The sequence below is a fragment of the Triplophysa rosa genome, linkage group LG22, assembly GCF_024868665.1.
Source record: "Triplophysa rosa linkage group LG22, Trosa_1v2, whole genome shotgun sequence".
Taxonomy (NCBI): Eukaryota; Metazoa; Chordata; class Actinopteri; order Cypriniformes; family Nemacheilidae; genus Triplophysa; species Triplophysa rosa.
Window position 1 is genome coordinate 9,586,368 of NC_079911.1, and position 21,006 is coordinate 9,607,373.

The 21,006-nt window shown below is 37.6% G+C and overlaps 1 protein-coding gene and 2 pseudogenes across 25 annotated transcripts in view; all 3 read left to right on the plus strand.

Moving 5' to 3' along the window:
- LOC130546377 (protocadherin alpha-C2-like) overlaps nucleotides 1-21,006 on the plus strand; it is a 193,296-nt gene that overhangs the window by 112,278 nt on the left and 60,012 nt on the right. For 2 of the 25 annotated variants that reach the window (XM_057321595.1, XM_057321617.1), the window contains exon 1: nucleotides 17,015-19,712. The exons of 22 other annotated variants lie outside the window; for them this stretch is intronic. In XM_057321595.1, coding sequence (XP_057177578.1) covers nucleotides 17,289-19,712 — 2,424 coding nt within the window. In that variant the 5' untranslated portion in view covers nucleotides 17,015-17,288. Of the gene's footprint in view, nucleotides 1-215; nucleotides 2,692-17,014; nucleotides 19,713-21,006 lie in introns of those variants that run through there. One more of the 25 variants, XM_057321635.1, reaches the window with a different exon arrangement.
- LOC130546384 (protocadherin gamma-A3-like) lies at nucleotides 3,082-6,589 on the plus strand (annotated as a pseudogene).
- LOC130546387 (protocadherin gamma-A9-like) lies at nucleotides 7,235-10,936 on the plus strand (annotated as a pseudogene).

Consider the following 21,006-nt stretch of genomic DNA (forward strand, 5'->3'; position numbering starts at 1 on the left):
TGTGGCAGATTTGTTTTCTTAAAATAATAGCAAAAACATGAGTGTTCAGCTGTACTTAGATCTGTATTGCTAGATTTAGGCTCAGAGTGCCGCTGTTTGTCAACTTAGCAAAGGGATAGTCTGCTTTTTAAACCCAACTTCATCGTCTGAGAAGGGAAAAGAGGAGGCTATCGACTCGCTCGTTGTCTGCTGACGAACCAGAGGGAACATATTTTACTATGTCCGATAAAAAAAATAGTTGCATTTGAAATATACCATTTAGAAATATACTTGGAAATCAAGAACCTCGTTTTTATTTTCGATGCTTTAAAAATGGCTAGTGTCGTCGTGATATGTTACTCGGTTTTTTTTTTCATCGTCGTCTCTCGTTTAGCGCGAGGACAGGTCAGTTACTCCATTCCAGAAGAAATTTCTAAAGGATCTGTGGTGGGAAATATCGCGCAGGATTTAGGATTGGATTTACAACGACTGAAGACAGGAAAAGCACGTATATTTACAGGAGACAGTACTGAATACATTGGCCTAGATAAAGAAAAGGGTTTACTGCTTAGTCGAGAGAAAATGGATCGCGAGTTTCTTTGTGCTAAAACGACTCCGTGCGCTTTGCATCTTCAGATGATTTTGGAAAACCCGATGGAATTATATACAATCACGGTTGAAATTACGGACATAAACGATAATCCCCCCACTTTTCAGAAAAAGCGAATTCAATTTGAAATCAGCGAGTCTGCTGTAAAGGGTGCGAGATTCATGCTGGAGAGAGCTGTGGATGCGGATGTAGCAGTTAATGGTCTTCAAAGCTATTCTCTCGAACCAACCGATAATTTTGCTCTTGAACTCCACACCCAGGCAGCTGGTGATAAAAATGTCGAGATGGTGTTGCAAAAACCACTTGATAGAGAAAAGAAAGAGTCTATTAATTTGTTTCTAACTGCTTTTGACGGCGGTGATCCGCAATTGTCTGGAACTGTTCAAATACACATAACTGTATTAGACGTTAATGACAATGCTCCTGTATTTACGCAAAAGGTGTATAAAGCAACTTTGACTGAAAATGCAGAAAGAGGGTCAAAATTGACTGCAGTCAGTGCCACTGACGTAGACGAGGGATCTAACGGCCACGTGACGTACTACATTGCAAGCACAGAAGACAGTGTGAGAAATATGTTTATTATAGATCAGCATAGTGGCCAGGTAACTTTAAACGATTTGGTTGACTTTGAAAAAGCAAGTCACTACCAGCTTGATATCCAGGCTAAAGATCAAGGGGGGCTTTCAGATTCATGTAAACTAATCATTGATGTATTAGATATTAATGATAACAAACCACTGATAAACTTACTTTCTATGTCAAATTCTGTGTCTGAGGACTCCATGCCTGGGACAGTTGTTGCTATGATCAAGGTAGATGACGCTGACTCTGGTGTGAACGGTCAGGTCCAATGCTCCATAAATGAGAACATTCCATTCTCTCTCACATCTGCATCCAGCAATTTCATCAGTCTGCGTATAGAGCAGCAATTGGACAGAGAAAGAGATGCTGAATACAATGTCAGCATTACATGCTCTGATCAGGGAGCACCTGCCCTGCACAGCAGTACCTCTCTCACTTTACAGATATCAGATGTGAATGACAACGGTCCTACCTTTGAGAAAAGCAACTATGAGGCCTGCGTCATTGAGAATAACACACCTGGTTTGTCTATATTTACAGTTAAAGCCAGCGACGCTGATTGGAATCAGAATGCACGTGTTTCATACATTCTAGAGGACAGCACTGTTAATGGAGTCTCTGTCTCTTCATTTGTGTCAGTTCACCCTGATAGTGGAGTGATAACAGCAATACGCTCTTTTGACTATGAGCAACTAAAAGATTTCACTTTTAGAGTGAAAGCACAAGATGGAGGCTCTCCTCCACTCAGTAGTAACGTGACTGTAAAAATTATTATTCAAGACAAGAATGACAACGCTCCTCAGGTTCTGTATCCTGTACAAACTGGTGGTTCTGTGGTGGCTGAGATTGTGCCTCGTTCTGCAGATGTTGGTTATCTAGTCACTAAAGTTGTGGCTGTTGATGTGGACTCTGGACAGAATGCCTGGCTCTCCTATAAACTACAGAAAGCTACAGACAGAGCGCTGTTTGAAGTGGGTTTACAGAACGGAGAAATAAGAACCGTGCGACAAGTGACTGATAAAGATGCTGTGAAACAAAAACTCACTGTTGTTGTTGAAGATAACGGACAGCCCTCACGCTCAGCTGTGGTCACCATTAATGTGGCAGTTGCTGATAATTTTCCTGAAGTGCTTTCAGAATTCACAGACTCTACACATGACAAGGAATATAACAACGATCTGACTTTTTATTTAATTTTGGCTCTGGCGGTAGTTTCACTGCTCTTTATAGTCTCAATTATTGTAATCATTTCAGTGAAAATCTACAGATGGAGGCAGAATAAGTTGTTTTATAAATCCGGAGCAAATCTACCTGTGATTCCATATTACCCTCCAGTTTATGCGGACGGCACATTACAGCAAGTGTATAATTATGAAATGTGCGGGACCACTGACTCAAGGATGAGTGACGTGAAGTTTGTCAGGCCCTACAGTCAGAACACACTGGTGAGCCAAAGCTGTTTGGGGACAGTTCAGAGAGAAAAGCAGGAACAGGATAGTGATGACCGGCATTCAGAGGTGAGGTTTTAAATGACCCTTGTTTGAGGATTTATTCCATTATCACTTTTTTTGCCTCATGAGCCCAACACCTCCTTATCCCTCCATTTCATTTTTGTTCTTTTAGTCTTATAACATGTGACATATTTTTACATAGTCTCTTGCAGTCAGAGTGGAAGTTGCTTGTATTTTATAGTTAGAAAATCAATGTATTTATAACTTTATTCAATGTGCAACAATACAATTAAATAAGCATACTGCATCAGCAAGTTTCTTATTGTTATTATCATTACATAATGAGCCATTATGAAACTAACTTAAACCTTAAAAACGAAATGTAGGGTATTTAGATCAGTCTTTCAAAATAATTGTAAAATAGATTAAATATAACATCAATGCAAACTAATGGTATTTGATGGCAAGCCGTTTGATTTTAATGATAAAATATGGTAAATACAAGTATTAATTTTAAGTTACCAGTAAAGGTGTCAGCTCTGTAAAGAAAGAAATTAGGTCAGATGGAAAAAGTGGGCATGAGAGAAGGTAAAGTGAAGAAAGAGAGATGAAACAAATAATCTAAAACACTAATAAACACGTATTGTGGGGTGGGTACTACATTAGTGTTATATATGAGTGTACACATACACAAATAATGTTATATATTAGAAGTATTATACATAACAGGTCATCGGTTGATTTTTAATAATTTCGTCTTTGCTGAGGCCTGTGCGCCACATCTTTAAATCTTTCTATACTTCACAATACATTTTGAATAAGTGATCTCTCTGCAGTGCTGTGTTTCGACTCTAAGTGCCGCTCTTTATCCTTTGTAGACTTACTCTTTCGTTTTCTCTTGATAAACAAAGCCTGAAGCTAGCATAATTCAGACATCAACGGCAACACTGGATGCTACGCAAGAGACCGACATATTTTTAGCTCCGTCTCCAAATTCTTTAAGCCAAAGTAAAGGGCATTTTGACTGAAATATTATCTGAAATTCATATTACAGCGTTCCTTTTAATTTTCTTTCTCAGTCGTTGTTCGTCAAAAATGGATTCGGGAGGAAAATGCTGGGTGTATGGTTGGCTATTCTATACAGTATGTGCGCTTTCTTTATTTGCCGCTGAAGTGACCGGACAGATTCGTTATTCTATACCTGAGGAAATGTCTGTGGGATCGATTGTTGGAAATATCGCCTCGGATCTTGGACTTGAACCGAAAAGACTGATTTCAGGAAAAGCGCGTGTGTTCATCGCGGAGAGCAGTGAGTACATTGGACTGGACAAGGAGAACGGACATCTGATTATTAAGAGTAAAATAGACAGAGAGGAATTATGTGGAGAGATATCCGCGTGTAGTGTCAGTTTTGATGTTATTTTGGATAACCCGATGGAGCTTTATCGTGTGACAGTTGACATACAAGACATCAATGACAACAGTCCGGCTTTTCCGAAATCTAAAATCGTTCAGGAAATTAACGAATTAGCGGTACTTGGTGCGCGTTTTCCCTTGGAGAGCGCAATAGACGCAGACGTGGGAGTGAATACACTACAGAAATATACCCTTCACCCCACCGACCATTTTAAACTGAATGTACAGAATGCTGAAGATGGTAGTAAAAACGTCGAGATGATTCTTCATTCTCCATTGGACAGAGAAAAAGAAGAGAATCATAATTTAATTTTGACAGCTTTCGATGGTGGAAAACCACAAAGGTCCGCGACTGTTCAGATAAATGTTGTCGTTATTGATGGCAATGACAATGCGCCTGTGTTCAGTCAATCGTCTTACAAAACATCCGTAGTTGAAAATGCTGCTAAAGGTACAGTCGTGACAACAGTAAGTGCGACAGATGCTGACGAGTCGAGGCACAATATACAGTATTATTTTGAGCACGCGACCTCTACAATAAAATCTTTGTTTTCCATTGACGCGGATTCTGGAGAGGTTAAAGTCATAGGTGACATAGATTATGAAAAACACAAGCAGTTCAAAATCAAAGTCAAAGCTAAAGATCATGGAGATTTGACTGACTTGAGCGACATCATTATTGATGTAATTGATGCAAATGATAACAAACCAAAAATTACAATAATGTCCTTTTCCAGTGCAGTGTCTGAAGATGCAGTATCTGGCACTGTTATAGCAATGTTAAATGTTCAAGATCTAGATTCAGGTGTCAACAGTAAAATTTCATGCTCTATTGATCTAAACTCTCCATTTAAAATCGTCTCATCATTGACTAATTATTACAATCTGGTGACAGACTCAGAATTAGACAGGGAACAGATAGCAGAGTATAATATCACTATAACTGCTGTCGATGGAGGTAATCCACCACTTTCAAGTAAAGATATTTTAAAACTGAAGATATCTGATGTGAATGATCACGCACCCCAGTTTTAGCAGGAATCATATAATGCTTTTATATCTGAAAATAACCCACCATCTACATCTATTATATCTGTCAAAGCAGAAGACATGGACTGGGGCCCAAATGCTAATTTTTCTTATTTTTTTATTGATGGAGATTTAAATGGATCACCACTGACATCTTACATTTCCATAAATTCAGAGACTGGTGTGATCTATGCAGAAAAATCATTTGATTATGAACAAATTAAATCTTTTTAAATTAAAGTTAAAGCTCAAGATGGGGGCTCACCACCTTTATCCAACAACGTGACTCTTAACATCTTCATTCAAGATCAGAATGACAACGCTCCTCAGGTTCTGTATCCTGTACAAACTGGTGGTTCTGTGGTGGCTGAGATTGTGCCTCGATCTGCAGATGTTGGTTATCTGGTCACTAAAGTTGTGGCTGTTGATGTGGACTCTGGACAGAATGCCTGGCTCTCCTATAAACTACAGAAAGCTACAGACAGAGCGCTGTTTGAAGTGGGTTTACAGAACGGAGAAATAAGAACCGTGCGACAAGTGACTGATAAAGATGCTGTGAAACAAAAACTCACTGTTGTTGTTGAAGATAACGGACAGCCCTCACGCTCAGCTGTGGTCACCATTAATGTGGCAGTTGCTGATAATTTTCCTGAAGTGCTTTCAGAATTCACAGACTCTACACATGACAAGGAATATAACAACGATCTGACTTTTTATTTAATTTTGGCTCTGGCGGTAGTTTCACTGCTCTTTATAGTCTCAATTATTGCAATCGTTTCAGTGAAAATCTACAGATGGAGGCAGAATAAGTTGTTTTATAAATCCGGAGCAAATCTACCTGTGATTCCATATTACCCTCCAGTTTATGCGGACGGCACATTACAGCAAGTGTATAATTATGAAATGTGCGGGACCACTGACTCAAGGATGAGTGACGTGAAGTTTGTCAGGCCCTACAGTCAGAACACACTGGTGAGCCAAAGCTGTTTGGGGACAGTTCAGAGAGAAAAGCAGGAACAGGAGAATAATGACCTGACTTTAGAGGTGAGACCTTACAATCTGTATTACAAATGTGTTTGAGCGCTTGTAACAGTTATGGATATTTAGTTGTGGTTTTACCTGTTTTTGTTAACCTGTTTTGACTAAGTTTCCTGTGTTCTCAGTTCACCTGTGTTTATTTACTCACTCTCTTGCATTAGTATTTACACTGCCTGTTCTGTTCTCTCTTTGGCCGGTTATAAAAGTTAAATTATCATTTGTGTTGTGCTACGCCTGCGCCTGGACGCCTTATTTTTGTTTCTTTGTGGATTTACTATTAAAGACTGTTCGTAGAATTACGCCTTCGACATGCGCTTCATAGGGTACAGCAACATGTAACAGGGCTTGCCACCCAAACACCCTGTTCTCCCTTCATTTGACCCCTTAGCCTTTCAGTCCTGTTGCATGTGATAACTTCACAATATTGGTTTAGAAGTCGCCAGCAGCATTTAGAGCGAATAACTTCAGTAATTATTACAATTGCTTTTTTTGTAGTAGAAAATCAATATAGTGTATTTGTGACTTAAAGAATGCTAAAGCAAGAGATAAACAGCGTAAACCATGTCAATGGTTATTAATAAAGATGCACAGAATATCGGCCAATAATTGGTATCGGACGATAAAAGCTATTTTTCACACTATCGGCGATTGGCTGTTTTTATTGTTTGAAAACAGTCCATGATCAGGGCTGATATAACCTGTCAATCAGAGGACCACCGAAAAATGCAATGACTTTGTGATCTGATAAATTGTTTTTAAAAATCATCACCAGCTTGATGTTCAATAGTAACAGCCATAATATGAATTACATTTAGAAAGTTAAGAAACATTAATTTATTCTTCAGAATACGTATCGGCATCGACAAATATCACTCTGAACAATCAGCTATCGGTATCAGCAAGATAAATTTAGTACCAGTGCATCTCTAATTATTTTTATAATTATTATTATGATGATAATTTTGAGTATTATTATTATGCATAATATTTTTATTAAGGTAAACCATAACACAATTACCAAATACCAGACCACTATATTATGAATGTGAATTAATCATTGATATTTAGTAATGTTATATTAATGTATACTTCTTGGTAAAATTAAGTAGCAAGTTATAATATGCAAAATATATTAAATAACATTATTTTAACATAAAAATAAGTAATAAGTAAAAGTGTCAGCTATAGTAAATGTGTAATAAAAGTCAAAGTGAAGCATCAGGGATGAGAGAAGATGGGATGAGGAGGAAGTGATTAATCAATACAGAGAAAGTATTAATAAAAACGTATTATGATGACTATGCAATGCTGACAAATGATTATCTTCGTTATATCATGCTATACTCATATTGTTAAATACAATATAAATGTATAAGTAGCTAAAAACAAATCCAAATATTTTATCCCAGCGTTTTAAAACCATTCAAACTCTGCTGAGGTCTTTGCGCAGTTGTATGGTGTGTTGTGCTCCTGTATATTTTTCAATTCTTTGTTATGTTTTCCCCCATTAAGTGATCATTCTGCAGTGCCATATTTCGACTCCATGTACCACTTTCCAACCTTTGTAGACATGTTCTTGCGTTCTTTCTCTTCAACAAAGGCTAAAGCAAAGGCATAATTCAGACAACATAAAAAGCATAACTATGCTACATAACAGACAGAAAAATCGATTTCCATTTCCAGGTTTTTTAACATATAGAAATTGGCATTTTCACTAAACCATAATCTAATATACATCATACATTTTCCTTTCGATGCCCAACACAGTCTCACGGGAATTCGTGACATTGTCACGAACTGTAATCCATTTGTTCGTGTTTACTGACACAAATTTCCCCCATTTTTTGTGTCATTCAGCACGACTTTTTACGTGTCACCCAGCACGACTTTCAATCTAATGTATTATAAAACGTGGTATCTTTCATATGTATAAATATATATAAACACAATCTGATGGGAATTCATACCTATTTTACAAGGTGGCTCGATGACTTTTCCCCTGTGACGTTAGGTTTAGGGGCGGGTTTAGGGGAGCCATTTATCGTTGTTTTGCCACCTCGTGAAACTTGCGTTTTTAGCTTAATTAGCATTTGCGACTGTGATTTTGGGGTGAAGTAAGGTGTTAGTCAGCCACATGTATGACTTGTTTTGATATCAGGTTATACATATATAAATGTAAATACACACGCAGTCTGTGTATTGAAAGTCGGGCTGAGTGACATGAAAAGAAAGTTGTGATGAGTGGCAAAGGTCTTGCTCACTGACACGAAAAAATGGGGATATTCGTGTCCGCATTAATAGATTCCAAATTTTGCGTCTATGCCACAAACTGCCGTGACACTGGGTTGACTGCTCAATCTTTGTTTGCAAAATTGGATTCGGGAGGAAAAGGCTGGGTGTATGCTTGGCTATTCTATACAGTATGTGTGCTCTCTTTATTTGCCGCTGAAGTGACCGGACAGATTCGTTATTCTATACCTGAGAAATCTCTGTGGGCTCGATTTTTGGAAATATCGCCTCGGATCTTGGACTTGAACCGTAAAGACTGATTTCAGGAAAAGTGCGTGTGTTCACCACGGAGAGCAGTGAGTACATTGGACTGGACAAGGAGAATGGACATCTGGTTATAAAATAGACAGAGTAATTATGTAGAGATGTAGTAATAGTTTTATTGTTATTTTGGATAATCCGATGGAGTTTATCGCGTTACAGTTGACATACAAGACATCAATGACAAAAGCATTCCTGCATTTCAGAAATCTAAAATCAAACTAGAAATCAGTGAATTAAGGGTACCAGGTGCGCGCTTTCCTTTAGAGAGCGCAATAGATCCAGACGTGGGTGTGAATACACTACAGAAATATACTCTTTACCCCACCGATCATTTTAAATTGAACATTCAGAATTATGTAAATGGTAGCAAAAGCATATAGAGATGATACTTTCTCCTTCAGACAGAGAATAAGAAAAACATCAATTTAATTCTGACAGCCTTCGATGGTGGAAAACCACAAAGATCTGCAACTATGTGTGGTGATGTGGTATGGGAACACTAACAAAATCTCAATATAGCACACACTTCAAACAGGAGAGCAAGGTTTACCAGAGGCAGGTACGCTAGCAACTGAGCCTAAAGCTCCTTCATCGTATACACCAGGTGCACAAGTCTCAGCACACAGTGAAGTCAAGCATCAATACACAGCACTCAGTGACTGGAGCCCCATCACCACACAAGAAGACTGGCTAGCTGCCTACACTGGACCTCTGCTACTGTAACAAAAAAAAAGAAATTTACCAAATAAACACTTCAAATGTCAAACAAACTTAATTTGGCACAAACTAAAGAGAGGTACATTATATGGCAAAGCAGGGGATACACCCTGCTTTGAGCAGGAGGGAGTAGAAAAACACATGCTAATGAACGACCACTGACACTAAACAATTCAAACAAAACAACAAAATGACCAGCTTCTTTAAAAAAAGAACATATAACTGGCAGCCTCTTTAAATTATCTTAGCACGAGGCTAAATTCTAAACGAACAAACAAACAAAACAAGATCAAAAGAAAATGACATGATCTCCAAACTTAAATTAACAACTGACACATTATAACCTTCTATGGGTGAACACACTCAAAAGTGGCTACACAATAATTTATAAAGTTGTAAAAAAATTGTAACCCACTGCCCCTAATAATATTTTCTTTAATAAATCAATTAATTCAACACAAAATACAAACTCTATGTCTTTATATTGCATATGAAAGTGTATTTACAAACAAACCTCCAATAGAGACAATATTTACATAAAATACCCAATAAAGAAATCAAAAGCAATAAACTAAACATATTATGTCCATAAATGCATAAGCAAGAGAGTAGTGGCTTAGCTGATGTCCATGTGCTGTTCAACCATGAGTATGATGAAATGGAAGTGTAGCTTAAAGGAACTACTAAGCTCCTCCACAAACTTCTTTCAAGTCTCCTTACACCCACAAGTCCATTCATTAAAGAATACAGCAGTAGGCAACAGAAGGAAACCACTCGGGTAAATACAGGTAACCAAAGATGCAATCAAAGGCATTGAAGTTATTGCAGGTAATCAAAAGTCAATTTTCTGTTGAGTTTAAAACACATGTTTCCCAACTAGGACACAAACTTCATGAGCAAACAGCCAGACCATGCTTCAGTCTCACTAGGGTCCTGTTTCTACTTCCGGCTAAGCAGCTTTAATACCCAACTGTGAGCTCTATAGTCCCTCTAGTGACTTGGAAGTGATATTACATACACACTAGTCCTGCAGGCTTGTGACTGTTATAACATGAATGAGAAAAATGCAGACAGTGTAAACTCCAGCACCAGCGGTGTGCAGATAGGCAGAATGAGGCAGGCTCCAATGAGCAGCACAAGCCCACAGACACAGTGTGTACAAAACAGCAGCATTGTAAAATGTTGCCCCATAGGTTTAGTCTAAAATATCAATTTGTCCTTCATGTTGACACTACAGCAGTTAAATCACTGAAGCACCCGCGCAAATGAAGGCATCACCACACTACAGCAGAGGACTTTGTTTTTGTACTATTAGTGCAAATCCGTAGTGCACCCACTAACATGACAGGCAACAACGAGCCAGTAAACAAACCATAGTAGTATGCCGAAAGAACAGCAGCCAATCGTAGCAGCCACCACAGAAACTGTAAACATTAAACCATTAATCCAACTCCGAGCACGCATCAGCATTAGCTGGTAATGAAACCAACCTATCTGTGAAGAGAAATGGAAGTATTCAAAACCGGACGGTCCTTGGACACGACGCACACTGTTAGACATTTCAATGGGTTTTTACAGTAACTTACTGGCAACACTGTTGCCAGTAAGTTACTGTAATTAAGATTTACAGTACCATTACTGTATTTCACTTTTACAGTAATTAAACACTACTGTAACTATATAATACAGTCCAGGTACTGTAAAACTCTAGATTAACAGCACACTACTGTAATCATATTTATTGATTTATGTTTTTAGTAAATATAAATTAGATTTTAATAATATTTATATAGAATTTATTTTTATCCAACACATGTAACTCCAAATACAATATTGAAAAAGTGTTCTTTATTTAAATTATTAATAACATTACATTTACATTTATGCATTTGGCAGACGCTTTTGTCCAAAGCGACTTACATTGCTTTTACATTATTATTTACATTATTATTACATATTTTACATTTACATTACCTGGGATCGAACCCTTGGCATTGCTAGTGCCATGCTCTAACCACTGAGCCCCAGGAAAGCTGTTACATTACAAACGCTTAAAGCACTTGAACATGGAAATGTGCACAAAAATCTATTTAAAACAAATCATGTTATTTACAGTACAGCAATGCATGAACCGTTCTGTCATTCAATCTGTTGTATCAAATGTAAAGAAAAAATACAGAACTGATTTTAAATGGAATTCACCATTAACTTACAATACGAAATGTAAAGAAATAAATTATTGTATAGAATTGCCTATGGACTGCATACAGAACTGATTTTAAATTGAATTCACAATTAACTGCATCAAATAGCAATTAATCAACAGCAGTTAACAGCATCAAATGTTAAGAAAATAAATATAAATAACTGTAAAAATACTGTACCTTCGGTATAAAATCAAAGTGGCATTTTGTTTAATGACAATTCTAAGTTGGTGTACTCTAGTTCAATTTAAGGGCAATCAGGAGCCAACAGCTACATAAGTAAAACAAAGCATTTTATTAAGCAATGAATGTCTGTTTCCTTGGAAGGGACTTTGGAGATAAAGGATGGATGGTGAGCAGATGGACGCAGGAGTGGTGTGGGTTGCAGAAGGTTACAGAAGTCTCTTTCTGATGCTGTGTTATCAGGCAAACCCTGTACATCAAATACGACCACGTTGCTTTACCTTGTTCTCAGAGTACATCTAGCTATCACATCTCACGCTCAAGCCGGCTGTGTTCAAAGAGTAAACATCCATGTTCGATGAGGTCCTGTAGGAAAAGAAAAAAATCATAATTGACTATACAGAGATTATTGGCAGAAATTAAACTTTAAAAAAGGTTTTTGTTTATGCCTTATGATTTATGAGAGAGTTGGTATAACAGTATGTTATGCATTAAATTGCCAGTTTATTAGGTAGATCTAGCAAAACCTATGCATTAGTTGTACTTAGAAATCCCAAGTAAACTGGAAACTATCTGTATACTGTACATATCCTATTGAGAATTGGGCAATGTCTCACCTAATCCAAGTTCTTACACTCAAATTCCATGAGGTGGCAAAGGAGGGATGATACCCTGGTGTTAATAGCTGTTGTTTTTCTCTTCACAATTTCGCCTGTCTTTCGCCTCAGTCCAGTCTTTGCGGCGAACTTTGTTCCATCCTCTGGATTTATCCTCACTAAAAATCTTAAATTAACAGGGAAATAATTTAAAAAAAGAAAATAAGTAATAAGCATCCATACGTGTCATACATTTACTCACCCTCTTGTCATTTCAGACCTGCATGACTTTCTTTCTTCTGCAGAACACAAATGAAGATATTCTGAAGAATGTTGGTAACTGAACAGCAGCGGCAGCCATTTACTTACCATTTAAAACCAATGCAATGAATGGGTGCCAGTTACCAACATTCTTCAAAATATCTTCTTTCGTGTTCTGTGGAAGAAACAAAGTCATACAGGTTTGAACTGACAAGAGGGTGAGTAAATGACGGACGTTTCATTTTTGGGTAAACATTATCAGCCACATAATAACATCCTTGAACACTGCATTTGTGGTTACCACTACACTTAAACGTGCTTGGTTTCTGTGACAGAGCAGGTGTGTGATTTCTGAACATGTGAGACTTCAATGCAGAAAACGTTCTGAAATTCCCAGGACAATGTCCTATGCCACATGAAAATCTGTAATTAGCTAGGTTTCTATAACTTTTTGCATTCTCACAAAAAGTTTTAAAACGGGCAGTAGGTATGGTGGTTGCAAACCTTACAGAAATACATATTGCTAGCAGTCTTTCGCGGGAAAATGCTTAAACAAAGTAGTAATAATACTTTACCTTGCTTTTTGCTCTCATGGGAATAAAAATCTTCGAGCTCTGTCGGGAAAGTTCTGTCAGATCCGTCGGAAATGTACGGTTGTCTCAGCTCCGTTGGGAAACCGCGGTTCTCTCAGGTATAAAATATTCGTTGAAAATGGCAAAGTACCTCTCAGCTCCATCGGAAATGTACGGTTCTCTCAGCTCCGTCGGAAAAGGCGGTTCTTTTGGCTCCGTCGGGAAAGTCCTCTCAGCTCCGTTGGAAACGTGCGGTTCTCTCGGGTATAAAATATTCGCTGAAATGGCAAAGTCCCTCTCAAATCTGCCGAAAACACACCGTTACATCTTCAGCTCAGGTGTTTTACAGAACTGTGTCTCTCAACTATACTTCCCCGGTAAAAACCTCCTCCGTGCTGCTGTGGGGTTCCTTTTTCAAAGCGCAGGGCAAAGCCTATATGCTATCCCTCAGAAATGAGCAAAATAATTACTTTCTGTTTAAAGACCGTTAGGGGAAATACAGTAAAATACATCAATTTTTAAAAATACAGTAAATCACTGTATTAGGTGTTTGACGTCACACAAAATTCCCACAATGCAATGGAAATTATAGATATTTACTGCACAGAGAAATTGCTGTATTATACTGGGTGATATAAAGTAAATAACTGTAAAAATTACAGAAATGTCTAACAGTGCATAGACTGTGTTCAGGCACACAACCGCACCCTAACATTCCACTCTTATACGTTCCGGAGGGGCACATATTGGATGAAACAACCAAAGGGCGTGAGAACTAATAGACCAGGCGTAAGAACAAATAGACCAAACCATATGAACTGTCTGTTCCACTAAATTCGCAGATAAATAGGCCTATTCTTGTTATTGATGTAAACAACAATATGCCTATTAAGCCAATATAATCTATTTTATAAGCCAATCATCTTACAAAACATCGGTTATTGAAAATGTTGCTGCATGGTCGTGACAACAGTAAGTGCGACCGATGCTGACGAGTCGAGTAACAATATACAGTATTATTTTGAGCACGCGACATCTACAGTAAAATCTTTGTTCTCATTAGATGCGGATTCTGGTGAGGTAAAAGTCATGGTGACATAGATTACGAAAACACAAGAAATTCAAAATCAAAGTCAAAGCTAAAGATAACGGTGGTTTGACTGACTCAAGTGAGAGTTATTGATGCCACAGATGTAAATGATAATATACCAGAAATTACAGTATGAAACGGTCAATTCTGGTCCTTGATTCTGATTGGCTGAGCCGAGTTCTAAGCCCGGCACTATTATAGCAATGTTAAATGTTCAAGATCTAGACTCAGGTGACAACAGTAAGATTTCATGCTCTATTTATATAAACTCTGCATTGAAAATCATATCCTCCTTAATCAATTATTACAATCTGGTGACAGACTCAGAATTAGACAGGGAACAGATAGCAGAATATACTATCACTATAACTGCTGTTGATGGAGGTAATCCACCTCTTTCAAGTAAAGAGATTTTAAAAGTGAAAATATCTGATATTAATGATTATGCACCTCAGTTTGAGCAGGAATCATATAATGCTTTTATATCTGAAAATAACCCACCATCTACAACTATTATATCTGTCAAAGCAAAGGACATGGAGGGGGGGCCAAACGCCAAAATTTCTTACCTTCGTATTGATGGGGATTTAAATGGATCACCACTGACATCTTACATTTCCATAAATTCAGAGACTGGTGTGATCTATGCAGAAAAATCATTTGATTATGAACAAATAAATCTTTTAAAATAAAAGTTAAAGCTCAAGATGGGGGCTCACCACCTTTATCCAACAACGTGACTCTTAACATCTTCATTCAAGATCAGAATGACAACGCTCCTCAGGTTCTGTATCCTGTACAAACTGGTGGTTCTGTGGTGGCTGAGATTGTGCCTCGATCTGCAGATGTTGGTTATCTGGTCACTAAAGTTGTAGCTGTTGATGTGGACTCTGGACAGAATGCCTGGCTCTCCTATAAACTACAGAAAGCTACAGACAGAGCGCTGTTTGAAGTGGGTTTACAGAACGGAGAAATAAGAACCGTGCGACAAGTGACTGATAAAGATGCTGTGAAACAAAAACTCACTGTTGTTGTTGAAGATAACGGACAGCCCTCACGCTCAGCTGTGGTCACCATTAATGTGGCAGTTGCTGATAATTTTCCTGAAGTGCTTTCAGAATTCACAGACTCTACACATGACAAGGAATATAACAACGATCTGACTTTTTATTTAATTTTGGCTCTACCTGTGATTCCATATTACCCTCCTGTTTATGCGGACGGCACATTACAGCAAGTGTATAATTATGAAATGTGCGGGACCACTGACTCAAGGATGAGTGACGTGAAGTTTGTCAGGCCCTACAGTCAGAACACACTGGTGAGCCAAAGCTGTTTGGGGACAGTTCAGAGAGAAAAGCAGGAACAGGAGAATAATGACCTGACTTTAGAGGTGAGACCTCACAATGTTTTTTTTTTTGAGGATTTAAAAGTGTCTCATCAATCTGTATTAAACGTGTTTTTGAGCGTTGGTAACAGTTATGGATATTTATTTATGGTTTTACCTGTTTTTGTTAATCTGTTTTGATTTAGTTTCCTGTGTTCTCACTTTACTTGTGTTTAGTTAAGTTAATCATTTGTCCCCCTCTTGCGTTATTACACTCCCTGTTCTGTTCTCTCTTTGGCCGATTATAAAAGTTAAATTATAATTTGTGTTGTGCTACGCCTGCTCCTAGTTGCGTTATGTTGGTTTCTCTGTGGATTTATTATTAAAGACTGTGTGTTGGATCATGCCTTCATTGTGCACTTCATAGTACAGCAACACCTCAAAGGGCTTGTCACCCAAACACACTGTTCTCCTTTATTTTATCACCTTGGCCTATTACTCCTGATGCATGTGACATAACCTGACCATATTGGCTTAGACGTCGCCAGTAGCATTTAGAGCGAATAACATTTATAATGATTACAAGTTGTTTTTGGTAGAAAACCAATGTAGTGTATTTGTGACTTTTGAGGAATGCAAGACATGAACAGAGGAAACAATGCAGTCAATGATGATGATGATGATGATGATGATTATTGTTGTTATTATTATTATTAAAATGGTAACCCATAATAAATTTACCAGAACACTATGGGGTGGTTTCCCAGACAAGGATTATTTTAAATTAGGACTAGGCCTTGGTTTAATCTGGAAATTTAAGTAGTTTTACCAAACATGCCTTACTAAAAACATTAATTGTGTGCATTTTGAGACAACACAAAAGCAATGATGCATTTTAAGATATGTCAGTGCAAGTTGTTTTCGGTTTTGACAGATCATTTATTTTAGTCTAGGACTAGTCTAATCCCTGTCCGGGAAACCGTCCCTATATTATTTGAATGTCAATTAATGATGGATATTTAGTATTTCTACTAAGGTATAGTCTTTGGTATGATAAAATACCAAGCCATAATATACTAAATATATTGAATAACATTATGTTAACATAAAAATAAGTAAAAAGTAAAAGTGTCAGTAGTAAATGGGTAATAAAGTCAGAGTGAAGCATCATGGATGAGAGAAGAACCAATACAGAGAAAGTATTAATTAAACCGTACTCTGATTTTACAATGCACATAAATGATGATCAGTTACAATACACATATATTGTTCAATGCAATATAAACGGATAAGTAGTTACAAAAACTAAACCAAATATTTTACACTTGCATTTTTAAACCATTCCGTCTCTGCTGAGGTCTGTGCGCATGTTGGTGTGTTTAGCTCCTGTATGTTTTTCAATTATTTGTCATGTTTCCCCCCAATAAGTGATCATTGTGCAGTGGCAGTGCTATATTTCGACTCTAAGTGCCGCTGTCCAACCTCTGTAGACATATTATTACGTTCTCTCTCTTCAACAAAGGCTAAAGCAAAGGCATAATTCAGACAACACAAACGGCAACACTGGATGCTACATAACAGACTGAAAAACCGCTTTCCATTTCCAGTTTTTTTACGTGAATAATTTGGCATTTTTACTAAACCATCATCTAATATAAATCATAAATTTTGCTTTGGATGCCTCTGTTCAATCTTTGTTTGTCAAAAATGGAGTCGGGAAGAAAAGGCTGGGTGTATGGTTGGCTATTCTATACAGTATGTGCGCTTTCTTTATTTGCCGCTGAAGTGACCGGACAGATTCGTTATTCTATACCTGAGGAAATGTCTGTGGGATCGATTGTTGGAAATATCGCCTCGGATCTTGGACTTGAAACGAAAAGACTGATTTCAGGAAAAGCGCGTGTGTTCAGCGCGGAGAGCAGTGAGTACATTGGACTGGACAAGGAGAACGGACATCTGATTATGAAAAATAAAATAGACAGAGAGGAATTATGCGGTGAGATAGAAGCCTGTAGTGTCAGTTTTGATGTTATATTGGATAACCCAATGGAGCTTTATCGAGTTACAGTTGACATACAAGACATCAATGACAATAGTCCTGCTTTTCAGAAATCTAAAATTGAACTAGAAATCAGTGAATTAGCGGTACCTGGTGCGCGCTTTGTTTTAGAAAGTGCAATAGATCCAGACGTGGGAGTGAATACACTACAAAAATATACTCTTCACCCCACCGATCATTTTAAACTGAATATTCATAGTGGTGGTGGTCTTAGCAAAAACGTCGAGATGATTCTTCATTCTCCGTTAGACAGAGAAAAAGAAACACATCATAATTTAATTCTGACTGCTTTCGATGGTGGAAAACCACAAAGATCAGCAACTGTGAAAATAAATATTATTATTATTGATGTAAACGACAATGCGCCCGTGTTTAGCCAATCGTCTTACAAAGCATCAGTTGTTGAAAATGCTGCCAAAGGTACAGTCGTGACAACAGTAAGTGCGACAGATGCTGACGAGTCGAGTCACAATATACAGTATTATTTTGAACACGCAACCTCTACAATAAAAGCTTTGTTTTCTATAAATGCAGATTCTGGGAAGGTTACAGTCATAGGTGATGTAGACTATGAAAAAAACAAGCAGTTTACAGTAAACGTTAAAGCTAAGGATCATGGCGGGTTGACTGACTCTAGTGACATAATTATTGATGTAATTGATGTAAATGATAATATACCAAAAATTACACTAATGTCTTTTTCAACTGCGGTATCTGAAGATGCAGCACCAGGCACTGTTATAGCAATGTTAAATGTTCAAGATCTAGATTCAGGTGTCAACAGTAAGATTTCATTCTCTATTGATCTAAACTCTCCATTTAAAATGGTCTCATCATTGACTAATTATTACAATCTGGTGACAGACTCAGAATTAGACAGGGAACAGATAGCAGAATATAATGTCACTATAACTGCTGTCGATGCAGGTGATCCACCACTTTCAAGTAAAGATATTTTAAAACTGAAGATATCTGATGTGAATGATCACGCACCCCAGTTTGAGCAGGAATCATATAATGCTTTTATATCTGAAAATAACCCACCATCTACAACTATTATATCTGTCAAAGCAGAAGACATGGACTGGGGCCCAAATGCTAAAATGTCATATTTTCTTATTGATGGAGATTTAAATGGATCACCACTGACATCTTACATTTCCATAAATTCAGAGACTGGCGTGATCTATGCAGAAAAATCATTTGATTATGAACAAATTAAATCTTTTAAAATAAAAGTTAAAGCTCAAGATGGGGGCTCACCACCTTTATCCAACAACGTGACTCTTAACATCTTCATTCAAGATCAGAATGACAACGCTCCTCAGGTTCTGTATCCTGTACAAACTGGTGGTTCTGTGGTGGCTGAGATTGTGCCTCGATCTGCAGATGTTGGTTATCTGGTCACTAAAGTTGTGGCTGTTGATGTGGACTCTGGACAGAATGCCTGGCTCTCCTATAAACTACAGAAAGCTACAGACAGAGCGCTGTTTGAAGTGGGTTTACAGAACGGAGAAATAAGAACCGTGCGTCAAGTGACTGATAAAGATGCTGTGAAACAAAAACTCACTGTTGTTGTTGAAGATAACGGACAGCCCTCACGCTCAGCTGTGGTCACCATTAATGTGGCAGTTGCTGATAATTTTCCTGAAGTGCTTTCAGAATTCACAGACTCTACACATGACAAGGAATATAACAACGATCTGACTTTTTATTTAATTTTGGCTCTGGCGGTAGTTTCACTGCTCTTTATAGTCTCAATTATTGCAATCGTTTCAGTGAAAATCTACAGATGGAGGCAGAATAAGTTGTTTTATAAATCCGGAGCAAATCTACCTGTGATTCCATATTACCCTCCAGTTTATGCAGACGGCACATTACAGCAGGTGTATAATTATGAAATGTGCGGGACCACTGACTCAAGGATGAGTGACGTGAAGTTTGTCAGGCCCTACAGTCAGAACACACTGTTGAGCCAAAGCTGTTTGGGGACAGTTCAGAGAGAAAAGCAGGAACAGGAGAATAATGACATAAATTCTGAGGTGAGAGTTTGAAATGTTCTATGTTTGAGGATTCAAAATGTTTCTGTTTTGAGGATGCTTTTTAAACATTTGTCACCCTAACAACATATTTTCCTTCCGTTTCACCATTTGGTCTTTTACTCCTTGCATGTGATGTAAACTGACACCATCAGTTTAGAAAAAGACACTTGCAGTCAGAAAAAATAACTTCAATAAGACTAACAAGTAACAAAGTAGAAAATCAATGCAGTGAATTTATGACATTTACAGAAAGCTATAAATAAATCAAAAGACATTCTGCACCATGGTTGTTGTTAGTGTTATTGTTATTATTATTATTAAAATTAACCATTACAAAACTATGACATATCAGAGGACTATATCATATGAATGTGGATTAATCATTAATGCTTAGGACTTTTGTATTAATGTACAATCTTTGGTACAGTAACGGTATTAGAGCAAGACATTGGCCTGTTATAGTGAATAACATTTTATTAATATTAAAGAAAGTAATGTGTAAGGAAGGACTGATAACCCAAAACCAAGATAAAGCATTAATAATAACTTACTGTCACATTACAGTGCTCATAAATTATTATCATAGTTATAGGCTATGTGATTATACACAACATAACTAAATGTGATATAGGCTACATGGATAACTGGCTCTCCTGAAAACAATACAAAACATTTTATCCTTACATTTCCTCTCATTTCGTATCTGTTGAGGTCTGAGCGCTGCAATGTTGTGTATTATTTGTCACTTTGCAATGTTTTTTAGTACGTGATCATGCAGTGCTATATTTCGACTCTAAGTGCCGCTGTCCAACCTTTGTAGACTTATTCTTGCATTATCTCTCTCTTCCACAAAGACTAAAGCAAACGCATTTTTCAGACAACATAAACGGCCACACTGGATGCTACATAACAGACCGACAAATCGCTTTTCGTCTGCATATTTATTAACGTACAGCGATTGGCAGTTTGACTGAATCAATCTACATTTCAGCATACAGTGCGCTTATTAAAGCCTCTGTTCAATCGTTGCTCAAAAAATGGATTCGGGGAGAAAAGACTGGGTGGATGGTTGGCTATTCTATACAGTATGTGCGCTTTCTTTATTTGCCGCTGAAGTGACCGGACAGATTCGTTATTCTATACCTGAGGAAATGTCTGTGGGATCGATTGTTGGAAATATCGCCTCGGATCTTGGACTTGAAACGAAAAGACTGATTTCAGGAAAAGCGCGTGTGTTCAGCGCGGAGAGCAGTGAGTACATTGGACTGGACAAGGAGAACGGACATCTGATTAT